The sequence below is a fragment of the Danaus plexippus genome, chromosome 14 (genome assembly GCF_018135715.1).
Source record: "Danaus plexippus chromosome 14, MEX_DaPlex, whole genome shotgun sequence".
Classification (NCBI taxonomy): domain Eukaryota; kingdom Metazoa; phylum Arthropoda; class Insecta; order Lepidoptera; family Nymphalidae; genus Danaus; species Danaus plexippus.
The window spans coordinates 251,864-273,018 of NC_083546.1; the positions used below are offsets into that span (position 1 = coordinate 251,864).

General features: G+C 39.4%; 2 protein-coding genes across 6 annotated transcripts; both read right to left on the minus strand.

Moving 5' to 3' along the window:
- Positions 1–466: 466 nt before the first annotated feature.
- On the minus strand, positions 467–8,827 carry LOC116769829 (putative bifunctional UDP-N-acetylglucosamine transferase and deubiquitinase ALG13). 2 transcript variants are annotated; one of them, XM_061522518.1, is made up of 14 exons: positions 8,782–8,827; positions 8,232–8,487; positions 7,752–8,002; positions 7,562–7,659; positions 7,117–7,271; positions 6,243–6,704; positions 5,894–6,184; positions 5,504–5,676; positions 4,948–5,049; positions 4,406–4,484; positions 3,552–3,975; positions 3,366–3,449; positions 3,015–3,196; positions 467–2,677 (listed from the first exon to the last, which is right to left on the minus strand). In XM_061522518.1, exons 3-14 carry the CDS (start codon positions 7,980–7,982, stop codon positions 2,457–2,459), a joined length of 2,502 nt encoding a protein of 833 aa, XP_061378502.1. In that variant the 5' UTR covers positions 7,983–8,002; positions 8,232–8,487; positions 8,782–8,827; the 3' UTR covers positions 467–2,456. The 2 variants fall into 2 exon arrangements, with proteins under 2 accessions (XP_061378502.1, XP_061378503.1); XM_061522519.1 differs by lacking the exons at positions 7,117–7,271; positions 7,562–7,659; positions 7,752–8,002; positions 8,232–8,487; positions 8,782–8,827 and adding an exon at positions 6,772–7,107.
- An 881-nt stretch (positions 8,828–9,708) lies between these two features.
- Positions 9,709–19,958, minus strand: LOC116769863 (thymosin beta). 4 transcript variants are annotated; one of them, XM_032661065.2, is made up of 6 exons: positions 19,799–19,958; positions 12,036–12,189; positions 11,551–11,664; positions 11,186–11,299; positions 10,803–10,916; positions 9,709–10,583 (listed from the first exon to the last, which is right to left on the minus strand). In XM_032661065.2, exons 2-6 carry the CDS (start codon positions 12,178–12,180, stop codon positions 10,444–10,446), a joined length of 627 nt encoding a protein of 208 aa, XP_032516956.1. In that variant the 5' UTR covers positions 12,181–12,189; positions 19,799–19,958; the 3' UTR covers positions 9,709–10,443. The 4 variants fall into 4 exon arrangements, with proteins under 4 accessions (XP_032516956.1, XP_061378597.1, XP_061378600.1 ...); XM_061522613.1 differs by lacking the exon at positions 19,799–19,958 and adding an exon at positions 15,343–15,375; XM_061522616.1 differs by lacking the exons at positions 11,551–11,664; positions 19,799–19,958 and adding an exon at positions 15,343–15,375.
- Positions 19,959–21,155: the final 1,197 nt, after the last annotated feature.

A 21,155-nucleotide genomic window follows, 5' to 3' on the forward strand; every position in this document is an offset into this window, starting at 1 on the left:
TGGGAAACCAACAACCCCAAAGACCATACCATCAAGGTGAACAAAAATTACAGGCTCACTCGAAATAAGTTCGTCGTGGATTTATACGCGGTAGAAGTGGGAGTGAGAGGTATAACGGCTAAATCTCTCTACAACCTACTGAAAGACTTGGGCCTGTCCAGAACTCACATCAATTCATTCTTAGAACGAACTCCAAAGGCAGCCCTAATAGGTTCGTCCCAAATTTGTTTAGGTAGAGAGGGGAGCTTGGACGGTGGTGGTAAGCGTTTAACGGGCGTTAGGTAGGGGCTTCTAAAACCTACACCTGGGTCCCCATTCCCGGGCACTGTTGAAGATACTATCCCTGCAAAACGACGGACCCGGCGCCCGCACCGTGAATCCGTGGAATGCCGAGAAGTTTCGTTTCGTAGACAGAATACGTCGCATTTTTTGATTAAAATAAAGGGTTTCAAAGAAAACAAGTTCAAATAGAAAAATCAGTTTATTCGATGGAATTTGGAAAAAAATACAAAGAGTCTAAGGCAGACCTCGCGCTAGCTTTGAGCTTCGCACAACCATCAGGACGTACCGCTTACACTTACATTGGCAACTTGTGATATGACGGACAATTTTGTTCGATGGAACGACGGTACAAAAGTACACTAAGACTTGGCACGAGAAACAATTACACTATCCGAGATAAGTCACTTAATACCCGCGGCGCTGACAAGATTCAAACTTACTGACGGTACACTTAAAAAAATAACTAAAGTATTTAAAGTAAATATTAATAATTAACGACTAACATAAAAACTAACCCCTAGAGATTTAAAACTAATACTGAAACACCGGACTCGACTTGCACACACACACAGGCACGCACACGCACGCACGCACGCACACACACACCTACCACGAGGTACTAGCTTTACACTTAGATTTTTTTTCTTGTTTTTTATATATTTTTTAACAACGCACTGTACAAACAACGGAGGATTACATACTCAGTACACGGACACTTACCACCTAGAGCTCGGGTCGAAACGTTGGGCGGAATAAAGGTCACATAATATGAGAGATATACATACACCTACATACGACTATAAGGACATAGAATCAGATATAGAAAATTTAGAAACATTAAATTTACCCTTCTCAACGGCGAACGCGCTCACGGGGACCCGGGCCCGGGCCGGGGCCGACTCCGCCGTCTCTCCGGGCAACGGAACACTTGCGATATGAAAAATAAAAACATTCCTATCGACGACAGGCTCGCGTCCGGGGGGCGAGGGTCGCTATGAGCGCGTTCGCTTCTTTCCAACGTGGTGGCGGCGGACGATAACTTTCAAAATTGCAAAATTGCGTCCGAATCACAGCCAAAACTTTTATAAACCTTCCAAAAATATCATCTGGAAAAATTTTACACAGCACGAAAACATACACGCTAACAATAGAGAGTCACAAGCGAATATAATGTACACGTTACAGAGCGGCGAGAAGATGCACAGGGTGTGTCCTCTCCCACGGTCGGGGGTACGGCTGTATCGACGCGGAGACCAGCTCGCCTCTCGCCCATCTCATGGGACAGGAGGCACCCAACACTACCAGAGCCTGGCACACGGACTCGGAGACATGAGATCGACGACACGCCCACAGGCCTGGAAACGGCGTCCGGACCCATGGTGTAACATGCAGACCCGACACGACACGACACGACACGACACGATACGACACGACACGACACGATACGACACGACACGGGGACGGGGACGGGCTACCTACATACACTTAACAACTGTACAATGAATACTGACAACAGTCTTCGTCTCCATTTTGAGCAATTGTCTGACGAACCGAATCGACCCGGCGCCGACTCGGAACGAGGCTGTTACCGGCACGAGCTATAACGACACGCGAGGAGTTCACAGCGCCTTACCTCTACTGTATATTCCGAACCCTGCATCAATACCTGGAAAACCCTGTCGACCTAGCAATTTCGCAGCACCGATGAACACTTAGAGATAACGTCAGAGAGAGAAGGCCACCAAAAAGGGTGACCCCGAGATATGTCGCCGGGTGAGACCTCACAGAGAGAAGACGCGGGGGTTGCGGAGACACTAACATAGAGCTTCATTAAGTACATCGACACACCGACGGACACGGACAACGGACACGATACACAGACAGACATACACACGCACACACACACATCCTCCCCCTGCGGCTGCTGGATTCACCGGCTGGTTACTAATCAGTCTTTTAGTGTCATTGACAGACAGACGAAGGACACGTGACACTGTGTATAACAAAACCTTACAAGAGGACATCCACCTCGTCAGAGTTACCAGTCGCTGGTTCCATTCAAAATGTCACCGTCAAAAGATATGTCAGAAACCTTATAGGATACATGTTGGGTCGTGGAAATGTGACCTGGAGCTGCTCCACGGTCACGATGGTGTGAAGGTACTCGCGGTCGCCTACTTGTGTTCCTGATGGTGGAGAGGAGCGGGCGGGGCGTGCGGGGCGTGCGGCGCGGGCGGCGCGGGGGCGGCCGGGGGCGCGGGGCCCATGCCGTGAGGCGGCGGAGCGAACTGCGGCGGGTAGAACGGCTGCACCGGGGCGTACTCGACGCCCTCCTCGTACGGCACGTAGCCCATGCCGCCCATACCGCCCATGCCGCTCATCATGCCCATCATAGCTGGAAATGTGCGAACGTTTGTTAGCTTCCACTTTAAACTTTAATTGCCTTGATGGCTACATTCATTCACGTTTAGCTCGCACGCTGTGTCTCGTGTCGCTTGTCCTGTTACAGCATCGCGATGCCGACGAGTCTGTACGGCTGTACTGCACGATAAAATGATAGTGAAGCTTTGGGACATGCTTACTGGCCTTATCAAGGAGCAAGGAATGATGGATAATTCTGGCATTTTGGTATACATATTTTTCTAGGTCAGTGCCAAACGGATAGAAACCAAGCCATGAAGTGTTCCGTATGTCTTGGCAATGACAAACGAAAACATTCTACATGTACTCACCAGGCTCCGAATCGATGGGGTAGTAGGGAACCGAGTACAGCGGCGGAGGGTACAGGTAGGGGAACGGCACCAGGGGCTCAACGCACTCATCGCCCAGACCCACGCCCACGCCCACACCGCCGACGCCACCCCCGCCCATGCCGCCCATGTACTGCACGCGACCATCCACGTGCGAGTTGCGACTGCGGGATGACAAATAGTTAATATATTATATAGCTATTATAAAGGAAAAGTTTCTTTAAAAAAATGTTACAAGTATGATGTCATATTAATAAGAATAACAAATAAACAGTTACTCTAAAATGTTTCCATGGACAACGTAATCAATGCGAAGGTCATGGAAATACTGACCGGTTATTGGGACCCTTGTTGGGCATGTTGTTGTTGTTGTGCCCCTTGTTCGGATTCCCATCCTGGTTGTTGTTGCGTTTGAACCTGCAACCGGCAACAATCACATTCAATAAATACGTACTTGTATGGTACATTGACGAATGATCAAGACAATCAAGACAATCCTATAGTGTAAGTGAGGCTGACCTCGGTCCTACGAGTGGTCTCTGCGGGTTCCCCTTGAGCGGCGGCGGCTTGTCCTTCTTGTGATCGAGCGAGACGGCGGCCATGTCCTGAGCCAGATCGCGCGGCGAGTAGTGTCTGTGGGCGGGCGGCTGAGGCGGCTGGGCGGGCGGCTGTGGCGCACCGTACGCCGCCCAGACGCACTCCACGCCCACGTTGAAGTAGAACCGCAGAGTGGCCATGTCGTTCATGGGCAGGTCGGCGCCGCTGGGCTGCAGGCTCTTGTAGGCGTGCGGGTTTACGCCGGGCGGAGGAGGAGGAGGCGCGTGGGGCGCGCACCACACCACAGACTTCATTCCGCACCCGTATGGAGCGCAGTAACCCACACCGCCCACGCCCACGCCACCCACACCACCCACGCCCACCGGAGGAACGGATGGCATCGCACCTATAAGTACAAAACAATTAAGATATTTTCTAAATGGCGGTCTTTATTCAGGGAGTGATTCCGTAAAATAAGTGTCTCATACGGAAATATAACCGACTACTTTCCGTCCTTTAACTCTTACGTGTTGACATCGGTATAGTTTGCAGACAGAAATTAATGTGTATTAAGCACACATTCATTTCTGTATTTCAGATATCTCAACTAGCCGTCAGCGCCATCTATCGTCTGTGACACGACTTCAGACTGCATACAACCGTTGCGAGCGATCTCGGACTTAGTTATAAGGTATAATAGGTTATTCGGCCGTCTGACCTGCGTGACGGGAAAGTTTCAACCAAATCCGTTCAATATATTTCCCGTGAGGGAGCAACACACGTCACACATGCACCCTCGCAAACCTTCTCATTTATATTGTATATGTTCGTCTCACCGTTGTAGGCGTGCTGGTAGGTGGGCGCGGCGGGAGTGGAGGCGCGGGCGTGCGACACCAGCTCGCCACTGGGAGCCTGCTGCATGACACACACACGTTATAAGACACGTGACGCGACGCACTCGATATACAAACATAACTCTATCAATAGCTCTCTCCTACTTACAGATAAACTGTTACCTTTAACGTTATTTAAATCATTTCAGACACTTACTTGTTCCATATTGTACTGAATACCCACAACAGACACAGAGAACACTTCTCTGACAGAAAAGTATACGACTAAATGCTCGGGAGTTGGGACACAAAGCGAGCTGTACTCAGTCGCCGCTGACCGATAACTAATAAACACTCTTAAACACTCGATAATATTAAAATCACGTGTTAACGAAGGCCATTAGTTAATCAACTGCGGGACATCATTATAAAACCTGATTGTGTGTATCAGTCATTAACAATGAGCCATCATTAGTGTCCGGGGCCTCGGCTCCGGCCGGGGGTGGCTGCATCATATTCAATAACGATGAGGTCTCTGTTGTTACCTGATGGCTGTTATCGCCGGTCCCGTTGTTGTGGGGCATGTCGTGGGGCGGAGCGCCCGCCGGCCGGCAGTCCACCATCAGGGGAAGTGCTTTTACTTCAACCTGAAAATATATTTCTCTATAGCGATCGTTGACTGACACCATTCAAACTGTCCCCAGACGACCTCCGGTCCGACTTACACGTTAGTGGGTTAACTAAACATTGAATATAGATGCAAACAAACTGTGCACAGTAGACCACGACCAGCGGCCGCGACCACGGGGGATATCAGCGTTCACACTCACTGGGCACAACTTATTTGTAAACGCCACCACAACACAACCAACTACAGAACGACATGTATTATAAAGACAACCACTAGATACATCTACAACTAGAGCACTACAATAGCCACGATATGGATTAAGAGCATCTCACTTGTTTGGTGAAAAGTAATAGTGTTCAGGTTACAAGAGAAAAAAAACACGGGACTGGCAATGATGATTTATTGTGACGACAGTTAAACAAGTGACATGCTTTGAGACTGTCGCTCCTAACTACCGCTCACTAACTAACAGGCATCGGCTGGAAATTGATATAGTCCGTGTGGGGGTAGGTGTAGACGCTCTGACAGTAGAGGGGTAACTCCTGACCCTCGCCCTCCTTCTCGTTTCCGGACTCTCTCTGACCCTTATCCGACTCCTCCTTCGTCTTCTTTGCCCTCAATCCTTGCTTTCGTGTGATATTGCCTGGTATGGAATGATAAACAGCTTTGCATGATACGGAGAGAACGGCTCCAAAGTTTTATTATTCGTATGAATGATAGACATGCAGTTCACCGAGGGCTCGGTTACTGACTGTGGTGGAAGGTGACAAACGGTGCACGGAAGGTGTCGCTAGCATGACCCATAGAAATAATAAAATCTTTGACTAAGTACAGTAACGATATACAGGCGAGTAGCGCACCTATTTGCTGCAACATTTGGCTCAAGTTAAGTATTTGGGAGTTCGTGCGAGAGTATCTATAGGGAGGTGCCCAGGGTTTGATCTGTTCTACCGGCAGGGGCTCTAACTGGTCGTAGTTCACGAGCCTCTTCTCGCCCAACTCCTCGACGAAGACCAGGCAGGGCCCGTCCGGCCGCATCTCCTGTATGTGGCAGTGGTACGGCGCGGACTGGTCGGAGTCCAGCTTACATAGACACTTGACGCCGACTTGCAAGGTGGTACCGTCACAGTATCTCGCACCGTAGCGGAGCTCTGCAAACATAGCGGCCGTCACTAGGGGCCTAACAACGACTACATACGACAGACCTACCTCTCCGCAGCTCGCTCCACACGTCGAACTCTATGTTGCGGTATATGTCGGGGTCTAGGGCCTTGGCCACCTTGTAGGGGAAGGGCGTGATGCCGTTCTCCAGGAGGTCCTTGGCGCTATTCACATTCAGACAGTTCATGCACACGTTCTCGAGCTGGATGAGACTGCGGTTGAAGACGAAGATGCTCAGAGACTCCTTCAGGAGACTGGCTCTCTCCAAGTCTTGGGTGTGGTGTTTACATTTGAGAGCCAGTGCATTATTATTTCTGTCCTTGTCGTCCTCGCTCGGCGCTTCTATAAAGATCTTCGCTCTCTCTTTCTGTTTTTTGCGACGTTCGACATTTTCAGACATGAAGTATTCTATGTGGTTGGTGGGGACCTTATCATGTAGCATTTTATCTACAGCATATGGCAGGTCTTTGAGTTGGTACACCCCGTCATATAGTATTTCATATACCAATGCTACAAACAGTGACAACTTTGAGTTTCCGCTCTCTTATGAATAAATAAAAAACTTAACTGTTCTTACCGTTCGTATCAAATGTCGTAAGCATTAAACAGAAATAGGTTTATTTAATAATGTAGCACAAAGTGAAAGATTCCTACTTTTCATTTAAAATTATTTGCATTTACCCGTCCACATACATCAAAACCAAAATATATGTCAGACTAAAGAAATTTTATCATAAGAATGAAATGAATTAATACACAGAAATAAAAACACTGTCTGATGCTGACTTAACGTTCAAAAGAGGTGTATCTGCATTAATAAAACATACACTTATTATAATGCAATCCAATGTGAGATTGTTTAATCAAACACACATTCAGAGGGAATGGTTTGAAGAATTTTAAGGGACGGAAGTTCACTTACACTGACAGAAGGATGATGCATTAATGAAATCTTTAGTGTAAACGGCATCAAAATGTTTAGTGTCGGGGGAGTAGAACAGGTAAGTGGTGTTCCCATAGCCGTTACAGACTTTAGTCTGAGGACCCTTGTTAGCTTCAAATATAACAAAATCACGTCTGGAAATGTTTAAAGCATCTATGTATGTATGTGCATGTTTTCTCATTAATTATAAATGATTCATGTCAAAAAATACCTTCACAAATTTTTCATGTTATAAGTTTATTGTGAAAATTTAAAAGTAACTTCACTTGAACAAAAATCAAAAAAATAATAGAAACATATCTTATAATGATTACCAATATTTGTATGTCTCAATTGTATAAGGCAGTATTTTTCATTATGATGATCGGTTTTATTTTGTAAGGGTGGACTGAGTTGGTAAATAAAAGAACATTACTAAGCTTACCTATAAAGATGGCTCATGGCCGATATCTCAATGGGACCACCCCATTCTGATGGGTTAGACATCTCTTTAAGGTAATTGTCAAATGGACAAGACAATGACTATAAACAAAACATAACATTTTATATAATATGAGATAATAATTTAAAGACAATATATAATCAAAGTTCAAAGGAGATAGAATTCATCCTACCCCTTCAAAGAGGTGGCGATGAGCAGCCATGAACTGAACACAGTCCAGGCGCACTTTATGGAAATATCGCTGAGTGTTATAAACGTTTTCGGACACGGCTCTAAACAGACAACTTGAGTCGCGGGCCGTATGCTTTCGAAAAAACCCCATTTCATCGAGCCAACGGTCGGGCTCAGAAGAACGTTTATGTATTTTCCACGGCCCGCGGCATCGGATCGGGGAAGGCGACATTGTTAAACACTGCTAACAATCTGAAGGTAAACAAAAACAAATAATTCTACTCGACTATCAGAAATTAACAAGTTAATAACAAAAGAAATCGTCGCATGTAACATAGAATTATTAATCCGTCATTGATCCGCAAAACCATATCGTAGCTAAACTGCAGAATGCAAATGGTTGTTTTGCTGTCTACGATACACAAACACGTGCAGATATAATAACACATACGATGCGATATATTGATATGAAAGCACTTACCGAAATAATTGACTCCAACAGTCAGCATCAGTATTAAACTTTTGGAAAGAAATTCGATATTTTAGGAATACCGACTGAGAAAAAACTGCACGTGCCAAAACCAACCGTCAAGAGCCGGCGGGAAGGGAAAAATCAAAATATATCAGAATAGGTTCAAAATGCCAATTTGCAAAATTGTTATATTTCTACAGATAATAACAACATTTTCTAGCACCAGCAGTTTGGATTATCTGTTGAATGTTATCGTTTAGATTATCTGCAACTTCCCACATTTTATTATAATATAGAATAATATTTAAAAAAATATTAAATTAAATCAAAAGAAGTAAAAAAATCTTTTTTTTACATCGACAATTTTTTTTTAATGAATGCTTTCAGAAATTTTATAAAATTTTCGTAGTTCAAATAGAAGAGTAAATAAATCGATTATTATTAATAATGCAATAGCTTAAAACTTCACCTTTTGAATAGAATGATTAATTTCTATTCCAAAAATTTTGGACAAAGGTTAAAAACCTGAATTAAGTACTTTTCTACTTTTATTACATACCATCATAATGTTGAAGATGATTTAAAATCACACACCACTGAGTATAATAATGTTTTTTACGGGAGAACCTAAATTTCAAGCTACATATCCGTAACAACAGCAAATATTACATAATTGACTTTTGCATGAGCCATGCGCATTGTGATCTTGAAGTGCAATATAATAGTTACACGCCCAAAGCTTGAAGCGTCTGAATTTATGAAGACTTAAAATGATTACGTAAAAATCGTGATTTATGTAGAAAATTTTATTCGTTTTTTTTTTAAAAGAGTTAAAAACTGCAATAAATAATATGCAATAAGATATAATTTTCTATATTAGTTCAACAGACTTTTCATGTTAAGTTGTTAATTTGAAGTTTCTTATTGATATTTTAGGCGGTGTCTAAAATATCAATAAGAAGTTTAAAGCTTTGTTGTAGGGTGGAAATTGGCATCTCATTTTAAGGGACATAATTTCAAAAAATTAAAACTTTTGGACATACTTCGTGTAGGTATTATTTTACATTATACGGGAACACGAGATGAAACTGTCCCTTGACACTGACATTTCGTCTCCCCGTGATCACGTTTGCGGATATCAAAAGTTTATATAGTTATCACTCTCGAAATATTAGATGGTGTCAATAACAACAACGTACTGGGAACTGTTGTATGAATCGATTTTTATGTTGGTATTTTAAGAATACGTTGGTCGTTGTCAAATGTGAAGTGAAGATTGTGACGAACAAGTTTCAGTAAAAAAAAAACCATAGGAGAGCACATTGTTATATAGCTAGTCACCGTTTCTAATCAAATAAATAATTTATTACGATATTTATAAAAACTGTTTAAATATATTTTTAGTAAAAAATGATTTATTTTAAACATCTTGCTCTGATCTAAATATAATGTTGTGTGGAGAATTTGGGTTAATAAAAAAAAGAGATATTTTTTATTCTATATTTAGAAAAGCACCGTCTGTAAAACATACAAAATTTTTGTTAAAAATGTTTTATTGGCATCTTCAGCGTTTTATAAAATTGAAAAAATGTGTTTATGAATATATGGATATAATATGTAATACGACAGTATAAAAATTTATTGTTCGCTCTTTAATATAAAAACACAATTATTGCTTTAAAATTAGACAATTTTCGCTTTGTTGAGCATCAGGTATAGTCTACGTCATCCGATCGCGACTATCGCACATTTAAATAAGTAAACAATTTCGATCCAAAAGTATTGGTAACTACACTCCTAAATAAACTGACCAAAGCCATTATGAATCTCGAGAATAAAACTTACAATAATATAAAGACAGAGAACACAAGCACGAGGAGGAAAAGAATCGAATCGCGGAGTGCAGTGTGTTCCCAACTTAAATAAAATCAGTACTCAATCTTAAAATTTAATACGTCTCATTATAAATAATGCTCATAAAATACACTTATCAGATATATATATCATTAAAAGTGACATAGAAAATTTGGTTCCTACGTTCTAATGATAGGCCGGCCGACGTCACCGCGGACGTCAGTCTGACGTGTTGATATTGACAGGTGACAGGTGACAGTTGATGAGTTACGAACGGGAGCGCCGACCGGTAGTATAAAACTTATATCGAGTCTAAAATACGGCGATACTAGCGTTATATAGTTGCGTTATAAATATGCGAGTGAGTTCAGGCCGTCTTCTCCTGTTCGATGACGTCCTTGGTTGGCAGCGGGTTTTTCTCGCAGGTCTCCGTGTGCTTCAGCTTGGTGGGGTCGAAGTTCTCGATGCCGTTCAGGAATTTGTTTTTCTCCTTCTCCGCCTCGATAGCTGTTCGGATTTCACAGCCAAGTTGAGGTTACAGATATTTTGGTGTGATTGTACGTTATAAAAATTTATTCGTTTAAACTCAGGGTATAAAATATGTTCATTGTATTATATATAATATGTAAGAGTCTAAAGAAATATGTTCGAAGGAACAAAACTAAAAAGAAAACGTGCAATGTTACAATAATAAATAAAACCAAGCTAAGCAAAGCGTCACACAACCTTCCATGGGCGGCAGCGGGTTCTTTTCTTCGGTGTGTGCGTGTTTCATCTGGGTCTTGTCGAAGTGTTCCACTCCATCCAGCAGGTTCTGGTGCTGCTTCTCCGCCGCCACGACTAAGCCGTGCGTGCAAGTCGTTAAGCATACATACATACATGCCAGTAAATAATACGCGAAATTATATCTAGCGTGCTGTGACGATTGACGTATGCTCAGGCAGTATACTACGAGGTTAACAGCTCACGAGTTACATGGGAGTCATGAACTCGGCTGAGAGCAAGATTAACTGATTTAGTCGAGTACAAACTCGTAAGTTCAAGTATAGATATTAAAAAGTAATAAAATGCAAAACAAAACATTATTTAGGCAAGTCCAGGGTCCGTACCATCTTTGTCTGGTAGCGGGTTCTTCTCCTGAGTCTCTGTGTGCTTCAGTTGGCTGGAGTCGAACTTCTCGATGCCGTCGAACAGAGATTTCTGAGTCTTTTCAGTGGCGACATCTGTAAACAAACGTCATGTCTAGATTGAATTTGTAGGACACTCCACAGGACACCGGACACCAGACACTGTCTGATGAAGAGACAGCTGTTAAAACAACATGCCTGTTACTTATTTTAGTATATAAACCACACGGTTAAATCATTACTATTAATATGAACGCACAGTTAATGCGATTTATAAAGCGTCGTCTGAATCAAGCGCCTCCGTTACTTGTATCAAGCGCACACAGCTCGTCTCCCGCGGCCTGTACCTATAGCGTTGGGTAGAATGTTCTTTTCGACGGTTTCCGTCTTCTTAAGAGAGGAACTCTGAAAATGTTCTAAATCCTGTAGGAGCGCTGTGTGCTGTTTCTCTTGTGCTACGTCTGTTATCAAAATGACCTTTTTATCGTAATAATTTTATACATGAAATGGTTTTATTAAATTAAACGGATATTAAACTATGAAGGTTCCCGATACTTTTCACTGAAGATTGATTGTGTGGTCATTTTATCCACCATCCAAAAGTCCACAACGACTTATCATCATACAAAACAATTATTAAAGTGCGATACTGGCTCCGCCCGTGTACACGACACGTATGTATACGAGTATACTGAACGTCTTATCAGTTTATTGTATTTTTATAAAATTTTATATTTATATGGTATTATTATCTAGTACATTTTCTGCTCCATTAGAAGTCAGACAGACTGCTATTAATCTGAAGTTACGTTAGATGAAACATGAAAGTAACCTTCAGCAGAAGGCAGCACTATCTTCTCGTTGGTGTCGACGTCTCGGAGACAGCTAGGGTTGAAGGCTTCCAGCTGACTCTTCAGGTCCGTGGCCACCTTGGGGAGGTCCTTGAGGGCGGGGGTGTCGCTCACTGAACACGCCATCTTTGAGATCTGTATAATGGTACTTATTAAAATGACTTCGTAACTTCCGGTCAACTGGTATACAGTACTAATATATCACATAAGCATTACATATGTATTTAGAATATGTAGATTGGAGGTAGTTCAAGTTTTGATGTGTTATTTTCAAGAAAAACTTTGATAATATAAGTAATATTTATAGTATTTTCAAAATAGGCTGATAAGGTGGTTTAAACGGTTCGAATGTGCTTCAAATGTTTACATTAATAAACTATGAGCTCACATTAACAACGTGAGACGAAAATGTCTATTTTTGTAACCTTAAAATAAACAAATGTTTGAAATTTAATAACCTCCGCGTAAGGATCTCTTATTTAATATTTTTCTCACATTTTTATTAGTAATATAACAGTAAGTATTCTGTAGCGCGCCGTTGCGCGCCCGCACGGCGCCACTGACTCATACCTAACTATCCTTTTTAAATAACTATCAACACATTACATGGACAGTCACCAGTAGACGTAACTCGCCGGTCACCGGTCCGACGAGTTGTTTTTAAACTTATAAAATAAGTTATCGTGATTTCATGCAACATCGGCTTTCTTGCGAAAACAACATACATGTATAGTATTCACACGATCCGGTGTTTCTGGTTACCGAGAAAAAATATTAATAAAACCGACGAGGAAAAACTTTTTTTGAATATGTATTGTTTATGAAAAAATATATGTTCGAAAATAGAATATTAAAAGCGTCGGTGGATCATCGTTCAGGTGCTGCCACGGCGCGGTATGAATACGAAGTCGTCTGTGATTGTTGTCTGTGGCGACTGTCGATGGACATATAATGTATACCAAATGAGAATACATCCTGTTAGCAAAACAATCATTAATGAAGGGAGGATGCCGAGGGTGCCGAGGAAAAAACAATCACCCATTCAATGTGACTACGAGAAACATATCGCATGAGCATTCTAGAAACGTCCACCGCGGATAATATTAGTATGTACATGGAGGATTTACAAATGTTTGAATACTTTTTTAATTGTGTTATTTTAGTTTTTGTCGCAATAAGTTTATACATTTCTTTTAGAGGTTGTAAGTTTCATGACTTTATACAGTCGTCATAAATAATATTAGACCATGTATTGTTATGTCTATATTTAAACTACATACTAATATGTCATTATAAGGTCATCACATACTGTCATGTTACTGACACTTCATAACAATATACACTATCTTTGCGTGAGTGGATTCCAGAGAATTAAAGTTCTTGCTACTTACTTCACACATTCCACAATAGTTTTCGTTAGTTTGAAACAGCACATTTTAAATAATATGTATGTGTTTTTAAAATCGTATAATAATAAATAATATCATTGCATCGATAAAATGCTTTCTCTAAAGTTATTCAATATGGTTTATCCCGTACAGCTTGTTGGCCGTGGACACCCTTCTAATTATTATAACGGCTTGTACATCTAAATATACTTAGTAATGAGTAACTCACAAACGCACACTAAGTTCTTGATGTGTGTGTGTATACAATGTGTCCGCCAGCCGAGGCATATTTTTTTAAATATTTATTTAAAATATTATTTTTCAAAAAAACTAGCCCAAGTTGCTCCTTTTTACATCCGTTATCAGCCAGTGAAAGAAAGTTATTCAGCCGTTTCAGAGACCATCCAGAACAAACAGACAACAATTGTAAAAAAAAGAAAACAGTTTTTGTATATGTATCATGTCCATTACAAACAGACAATACGATTTAATTTGTATATACTGTTTTTGTAACTGTTTGTGGTAGTCGGTAGGCGCTCTAGATGCGGTCTGATACACTCCGTCTTAGAATACGTGCTCCGACCCTGATTCATTTTTAATTTCACATAATCCATATTTTAATATAAAATGTTGCTAACCAGTATAAATTCCAGTGCTAGGAATACCAAGCTGTAGGCAATAGCATATTTAGGATTTCAAATATTTAATCTTTGTATTTTTGTATCTTTGTAATCTCACGAAGGCGACTTTAAAATAGTGTACCTGGTATCATCACTAGTCGTTTTACAATTTCGCTATATTAATAGATTAACAACCAGAGTAATGCAATATTTACATTTCTAGGAAATACGAATATAACGTGCGAATGTCATCAATATTCGGCAGTTCTCAACTTGCGCCGGAACATTTTGTGATTTAACCTTTAGTTTGTATACATCGGTAAACCCCTGCATGTTAATATTAAAAGAGCAGTCAATTTGCGATAAGATAAATGTTTTTTAGGCATAATCGTGACAGTTTATTAAAAAAAAAAAAAAAGATTTACAAGCACACATCTGGTAAGAATAAATGTAAATTAAGAACATGTTTAGAATTAACAATGGTGACCATCTGTCAGGTAAAAATGAAATCAACGATTGTGTGTTATATAAACGGTACAGCGTGTCATGGCTTTCCTCACCATACATGGACGCGGACCGAGGACAGGACAAGTAAGTGGCTTAAATATCAAGATAAAAAATATCAACACTCACCATATGGTCGCACAAAGCTTTCCTTGTGAGATAAGAGAGCTGTGTCGTGAGTCATTTTAAAGTATGTCCGATGAGCGGTCGTAAAAACTAACTAAAGATAAAAGTTTCACTGCTTTCGAATACTGATATTTGAGCAGACAACGATTTATCGATCAATAAAGCATTCGGCGCGTCGGAGGGGACCGAGCGAGGGTGCCGGGGGCCCGCGTGGGTCGCGAGTCGACCGTGGAGCCGCGAGGAGAGGGTTGCTCTATACACTTTATAAACATTAATAATTTGCACACACTTTCAGAAGTTTCTTTACATCCTAACAAACCAATCACAGCGGAAACGAGCAAAGAATATTTGAATGTAACGTTAACATTATGCACATGTACAGCGACGCAAATATATATAACTTGAAATGTTGTTTCCCGTCACTTCAAAGTAATTTATAGGATTTAAGGTTTGACAATAAATTTCATGCGTCAAATTATTCACCGGGCGGCCATGTTTCGTAATATTAAGATTCAAATTGCATATTAAATTAATACTTTTTAATATATTTCAAAAATAATTAAAAAGAGTTACTTTACTGATTAAAGCAGAACTGCTCTTTAATCACATCCCCATGTCAGCTGTAGAAAGTTAGAATTATCAAATTTCACCTCAAGTTTAATCCCCATACGCCGCTCGCAGATTATTGAACCTAACTTTCAGCGAGACCGCAGACAGCCGTACGACGTTTCATTAGGAGTGTATAATCCAACTTATACAATCTACATAAAGTGCGGTAGTAATGTACAGTAACAGTAATAGACATCACAAGTGCCCGCGTCTGAGCCGTTAATAAATTTGAATCCATATATCCGCCATCTTAGACTTGCGCAGTGACCTTGAGTCTAAATATAAAATGCATTCCCGACTGACTTGATCTGTGATTCTCTCTAACCTCGTCTAGGACGATACCATACTGTTCAGCACTGCACTCAAAGGATGCATGACTACGCCTTTTATGGAAATACTTATGTAGGTCGGTTTGTATGCCGTCCGTGTCTAACCTTCGCTGCACTTATTGTAATGCTATCAGTATTTACGGCAATTATTCTCCATTTAATCAAACATGTCCATTAATAGTTTCCCCGTAAAATAATTTCCATAACCCTTAACCGAAATAAAATGTGTAATAAATTTCAAAAATGTCTTGTAAGACTTTCGAGAAGGAGCACATTTAAATTTCGAATTAAAAAAACCCACAAAGTCCTTTATGAGAATGAAGAATGTGTAAGTTGAAAAATGTTGTCCTTTTTTATAACAGCATAAATTAATAAAGTATATATTTGAAAGGAAGTTAAGTGTTTTCACATATTGTGACGTTTAAAGAACATTCCAGATGTAGTGAATGCTTTCTAACGGACATCCGCACCCTCGTCCCGACTCCTCGACCTATTATAAATCCTAATTCACATCCCAAGAATCAAAACAACCATTACACAGTTGATATTTAAAATAAGGAATATTGACTTCTTTTAAGCAAATGAATGTAATTTATTATTTTCTTATAATTTTATTTATAAATAAAGACGTCTTCTGTACTTGCCAAGAAATTTTGTTTCTTTATTTACAATTATTTGAATAAATAGTCACTGATTAAACAATTGTTATGGAGTTTTATCAACAAGTACCAATGTTTTTTAACAACACTTTTGTAAAAAAAAAAATATAATCTTATCGTAGATTATAAATAATAAAAGATTATTCGATTAGTCCCCAAATACTGATGAAATTGTTTCATGGAGGAAAATTTTATACTACTTGGAATAATTTTATAAACAAAGCAAATTAACAAAATTTTCCTCCTAACATTATTGAGTTAAAAATAACTATGTTTTAAATGTTTCGACATTATAGAAGAATTGTGATTAAAATAAATTAATGTAATTATTATTATTTGTAATTAAAATGATATTTTTTTTTTTTTAACTGTCATTACCATTAGTCGTGTGCTAAATTCCTAAACAAGTTCTAAATAAATCTCCAGAACGTACATGAATATTCCATGACGAGTGATTCTATTTCCCGCCTTGCACTGCGCCAACTTCACTATAAATACATTTTGAATATTTGCCTTCAAATTGAGTATTATCATTTCTTACAAACAATAACATTATCCAAACTTGTTTGCAATGCATTTTAAAAATATAATAATTATTTTCGACAACATTAATCAAAATTTATTCAAGTTTCAATTAAATTCTTTATCAACGATAGACTGTTCTGTTCAGGTAAAACCTTGGCCACTTTAAAATTGTTAATGTTTGGCGAGTTATGTTTTCATACTTCCGCGTCAGGACGCTTTCCATAACAGGCGAGTATTGTAAATAAAACATAGGTTTAACGATGACAAAAAATTGTAACATCACCTCACCACGCCAGTAGTTATACATTCCAGAGCGGTCTATTTAGCTCTAGACAATAGACTCGCTTTGTCTGACTGGTATTGTCCGATTACACGGAGGATAAAGCCCTCACGTGCAATTGACATGCAACTTGTAGACAAGTGTTGTAAGAGAAATTACTTTGATTGTAGGTTAGCTGGCAAGAACACTGCGACTACGATACGGAATTAAAAGATTTAATCGCTAATAAACATGTTCTAACGTTTAGATTAATATTATCGTAATTATTATTCACGAGAAAAGAGGTGAAAATTAAATGATTATGTACTTACTATTTTATTATTGGCTACGATATATCGTAAAAATTTGCTAACTTTCTCGTTAATAGTAATAAAAGAAAGTATTTCAGAGATTTAATAGTGACTGTTCGGAATATTGCGAGTTATGATCCATTATAAACCGTTTAAACACTCATAATAATCATGACACATCTTTGTAATCGAGGAAATCGATGACCATATTAAAATTCGGAACGCGTGAGGTCATCGAACCGGCGAACATCAAAAATTACGTTCAAAATTTATGGAGCGTCAAGATTTGAAGCAATTAAGAATTTTAAGAGCATGTGCATCATGGATGGCTGGACGTCGTTTTTATCTAAATCTTTACCTATCACGTTCATCTTGATACAAAAAGGTAACGGTATCGAGTACAAATAATATGTAAAGTTATTTAATTAATAGCATAAACACTAAATACAACTATACAGATATTCGGCGATCGTAATACGCATTGCGTATATAATTGAGCGACCTAACATGGCGGCTCCCCTTCATTATCGATCCACGACACAGACGCGGGGTTCCTGGGTGACATTGGGAGTACACATCCCGCCCTATCTCAATGTCATCTATCTTTTGTGCGGAAAATGTTTCAGAAAATGCGATCTAAATGTACAATAACGGCTCCACGGAATACATATTTACTGCGATATCGAATTGTTACCAGAAATAATATTTTTAATTATGGAATTTATTATATGTGGTTATTATTATTATTAGAACATGCATCCGACATAATGTCGTAGTTATTAAATATAAGATATTTCTACGAATGTAACGTCAGCTGGAATTGTAATGAAAACGTGAATTTTAACAATGAAGCCTGCTAATTCCAAGCCGTAGTCCGCAGACAACCCCCAAGGCTCGGACGAGGGCTATTGATTCGCGTATTCGGGAACTTTTTTACATCCCTTTCATGCAAATAGAACCCGCACCGCCCGTCTAACTGACTCACCCTCCACAGAATTTCATTACAGATAACATTTACCGTGAGCTTCACGCTAATTAGGACGAATATTGTTCCGTTTCAGAATCAAAACAGGAAAATCTATTCATTGTTATTTGATTGTAAACTTATTATTAATTTGCTACCGGCGATACTCGATAAAGTATTGCCATTATTGATCTGATGTTTGTTTATAAATAAAAAACATCACGAGGCCGGCAGTAACGCGATCGCGATCAATTTAATTACCAATTATAAATTTTAGTGATCGACCGCCGCGCCGCCATGACGCGTGAAAGCGGCGAAAGTCGACATTACATACAGAGTAGGGACCGGTTTAAAAACTTTTGTATGTAATTGTTCTTTTGTGTTGTTTTATGTCAACGGCACATGTGCTACATACAGTGGAGTAATTAATTTCGGTTTTATAATTTGTTATATGTAGCTAGTCAGTGTCCCTTAAACTTATGACTTGAAGTGTTTATACGGAGCAGAATGAAAGTGATCAGAGTTAGTAGGATACGAGAAGGGCTCCGTTGTTTCAGTATAAAGTTAAATCTTAAACGGTCGATGTCAAACATGTGCTCGATGTTACTCAGACTTCTAAAAATAACTAAACATAGTGATTGGAGTTCGTTAGCACCGGCACCCGCGTCCTTTTCAAGGACCGAGTCAAATTGTTATTTAAAATGCAGAATCCAAACTTTGATGAGATGTATTAATAAATAATAGAGATTTAAGAGTTGAACGACACCTACGCCGACTAATTGTATTTATTAGCATAAATTGAGCGATGGGTAGCGAACCACAACGATACTGTTATTTTAATTATATTTTTTTCAACAAATAAAAATATTAATCTCATAACTCCCCCATCTTTATTTAGACATAAAATGTCACCCTTTTTCCATTCGCCATGTTCAACAGAAGGGGAGAGAATTTTAGAACAAATTATATGCGCATTAACGAATGTGGGTAGGTTGTGCGAGTTGAGATACATAGAACCGTTTTAATGTGGTCGGCCGTCTGAGGACTTTATCGGAATTGAGTCCACCTTCGATGAACTAAGTCACGGCCGAAATGCGATTTAAATAATATAATGCCGGCATCATAAGTGCACTCGATCGCTCGACTCAGAAGAAAGAAACAACACGTCGGAGGCAGATGGTGGGATTGACGATGAAGTCATACAACCGCTCCCCGTCCGCAAAACAATTCCGTTAGGTCGGAAAACAAACTGCCGGAAATTATACTCGAACCTTTATCCTGAATTACCTCACAACTAAATCTACTACTACAATATGTGAGAGGCGACGTAACTGTATTTTTTGCGGCGTCTTCACCTTCCTATATAACGGACACGAAAAGAAAATGTTGCAAATTTCTCCGAATCGTTTGCGAAACAATTACTTTAATAGGATGTTTTAAATCGACTTACCTAGATTAGTTTGTATAGGAAGATATAAATTCACACGTCCACAGCTTCGACCGGCGAAATGCCTCTGGAGGTAGATGGTGCGGTCTGTAGCCGGTGAGAGTTGTGCACGAATTGTGCTGTGACGACGAGTGGCGACCGGCTTGCAGTCCGCAGTAGGGGCGGCGGGGGTGGACGGAGGCGGGCGGGGATACGATACATGCAGACGGCTTTGTTGACAGTATTACCAAGCTGATATACTCCTTATTCCTAACACTTTAGAGTTGTTACATATTTCTCTATTGTCTTAAATCGCCTTCCGTACTCGACTACCTTTGTATTGACGCAGATGATTCATTCATATTCGATAACGTATTGAAAGTACTTGTGACAATATTATAATATAATAGAAATGTTTATATAATTATAATCACCTTACTAATACATTCAACTAAACTAGAAAAGCCTGTAGCATGTCGAGTTTACGGTTCTCAAATGACGAATCGATAATTCTTTTTGAATAATACTCTGTTATCAATTCTTTAGAGTACATTAAATAAACAAAGGACATACAAACAAAACACATAAATGGAACGTAATTAACAATCGTCTTTTGATAAAGTGAATGCGTCACATGAATTTTTAAGTATAAACACGGAGCTGATTCACGCGAGCGAGGCTAATGCCGATATCCCATGCAGGTCGTTGAGACACACTTTAAAATACATTTTTTTATAAGGACCATTTTTATTTATAAAGTTTAACGCATTTGTTTTATTTTTTTCTAATATTCAGCCAGTAACTTTTTATTGGTACATTAGCCCCAGAAACGGGAAAATGAGTAAATTGCTGTCAATAAGAAATTACAATATGTAAAAATAATTGAATGTTCTACATAAAATGTCGGTCGTCATAAATAAAAGGCCGGAGCGTGATAATTTATCTCAAGTAATAAATAATTTTAATTGACTTAGGTCTTGAAGCATCTTTAAGCGGTAAGCGGGCTTATTGGACGCTCAGCAACTGTCAGAAGACGTACATGCTAGATGCCGACTGCTGAGTCATTTCAAACGGTTTACAATAAGCGGGTTAACTTTTTATATTATTACTATTCTCTGAGCTCTTCTCTTGTATTAACAGACAAACATATAGGTTAGATAATACACTATAGTTATTATTATTCTCCCAAATTGTCTAGTAATCTGAGAATGTAAGTTTGTGTGTGATTATCTTATTAAAAAAAATATTACAAAAGTAATTATTTCGACATTTGGTTTCAATGCTGGGCTCATGAAAGGGAATTAGACCATTATCAGTATTTCATTAAAAATTACTGATATTTATGAATCATCAGATAATCATGGTGGTTGACGTGTTTCTA

Coding starts and splice junctions, on each gene's coding strand:
- LOC116769829 (XM_061522518.1), bottom strand. CDS start 7,982: ATGTCGCCTTCCCCGATCCGATGCCGCGGGCCGTGGAAAATACATAAA. Junction 6,705..7,116: donor TGCATCATCCTTCTGTCAGT/GTAAGTGAACTT, acceptor CACTGTTTGTAG/CATTGGTATATGAAATACTA. Junction 4,485..4,947: donor CCGGCGATAACAGCCATCAG/GTAACAACAGAG, acceptor TGTGTCATGCAG/CAGGCTCCCAGTGGCGAGCT.
- LOC116769863 (XM_061522613.1), bottom strand. Junction 11,665..12,035: donor AGTGCTGCCTTCTGCTGAAG/GTTACTTTCATG, acceptor TTTTGATAACAG/ACGTAGCACAAGAGAAACAG. Junction 10,584..10,802: donor CCCGCTGCCGCCCATGGAAG/GTTGTGTGACGC, acceptor AAATCCGAACAG/CTATCGAGGCGGAGAAGGAG.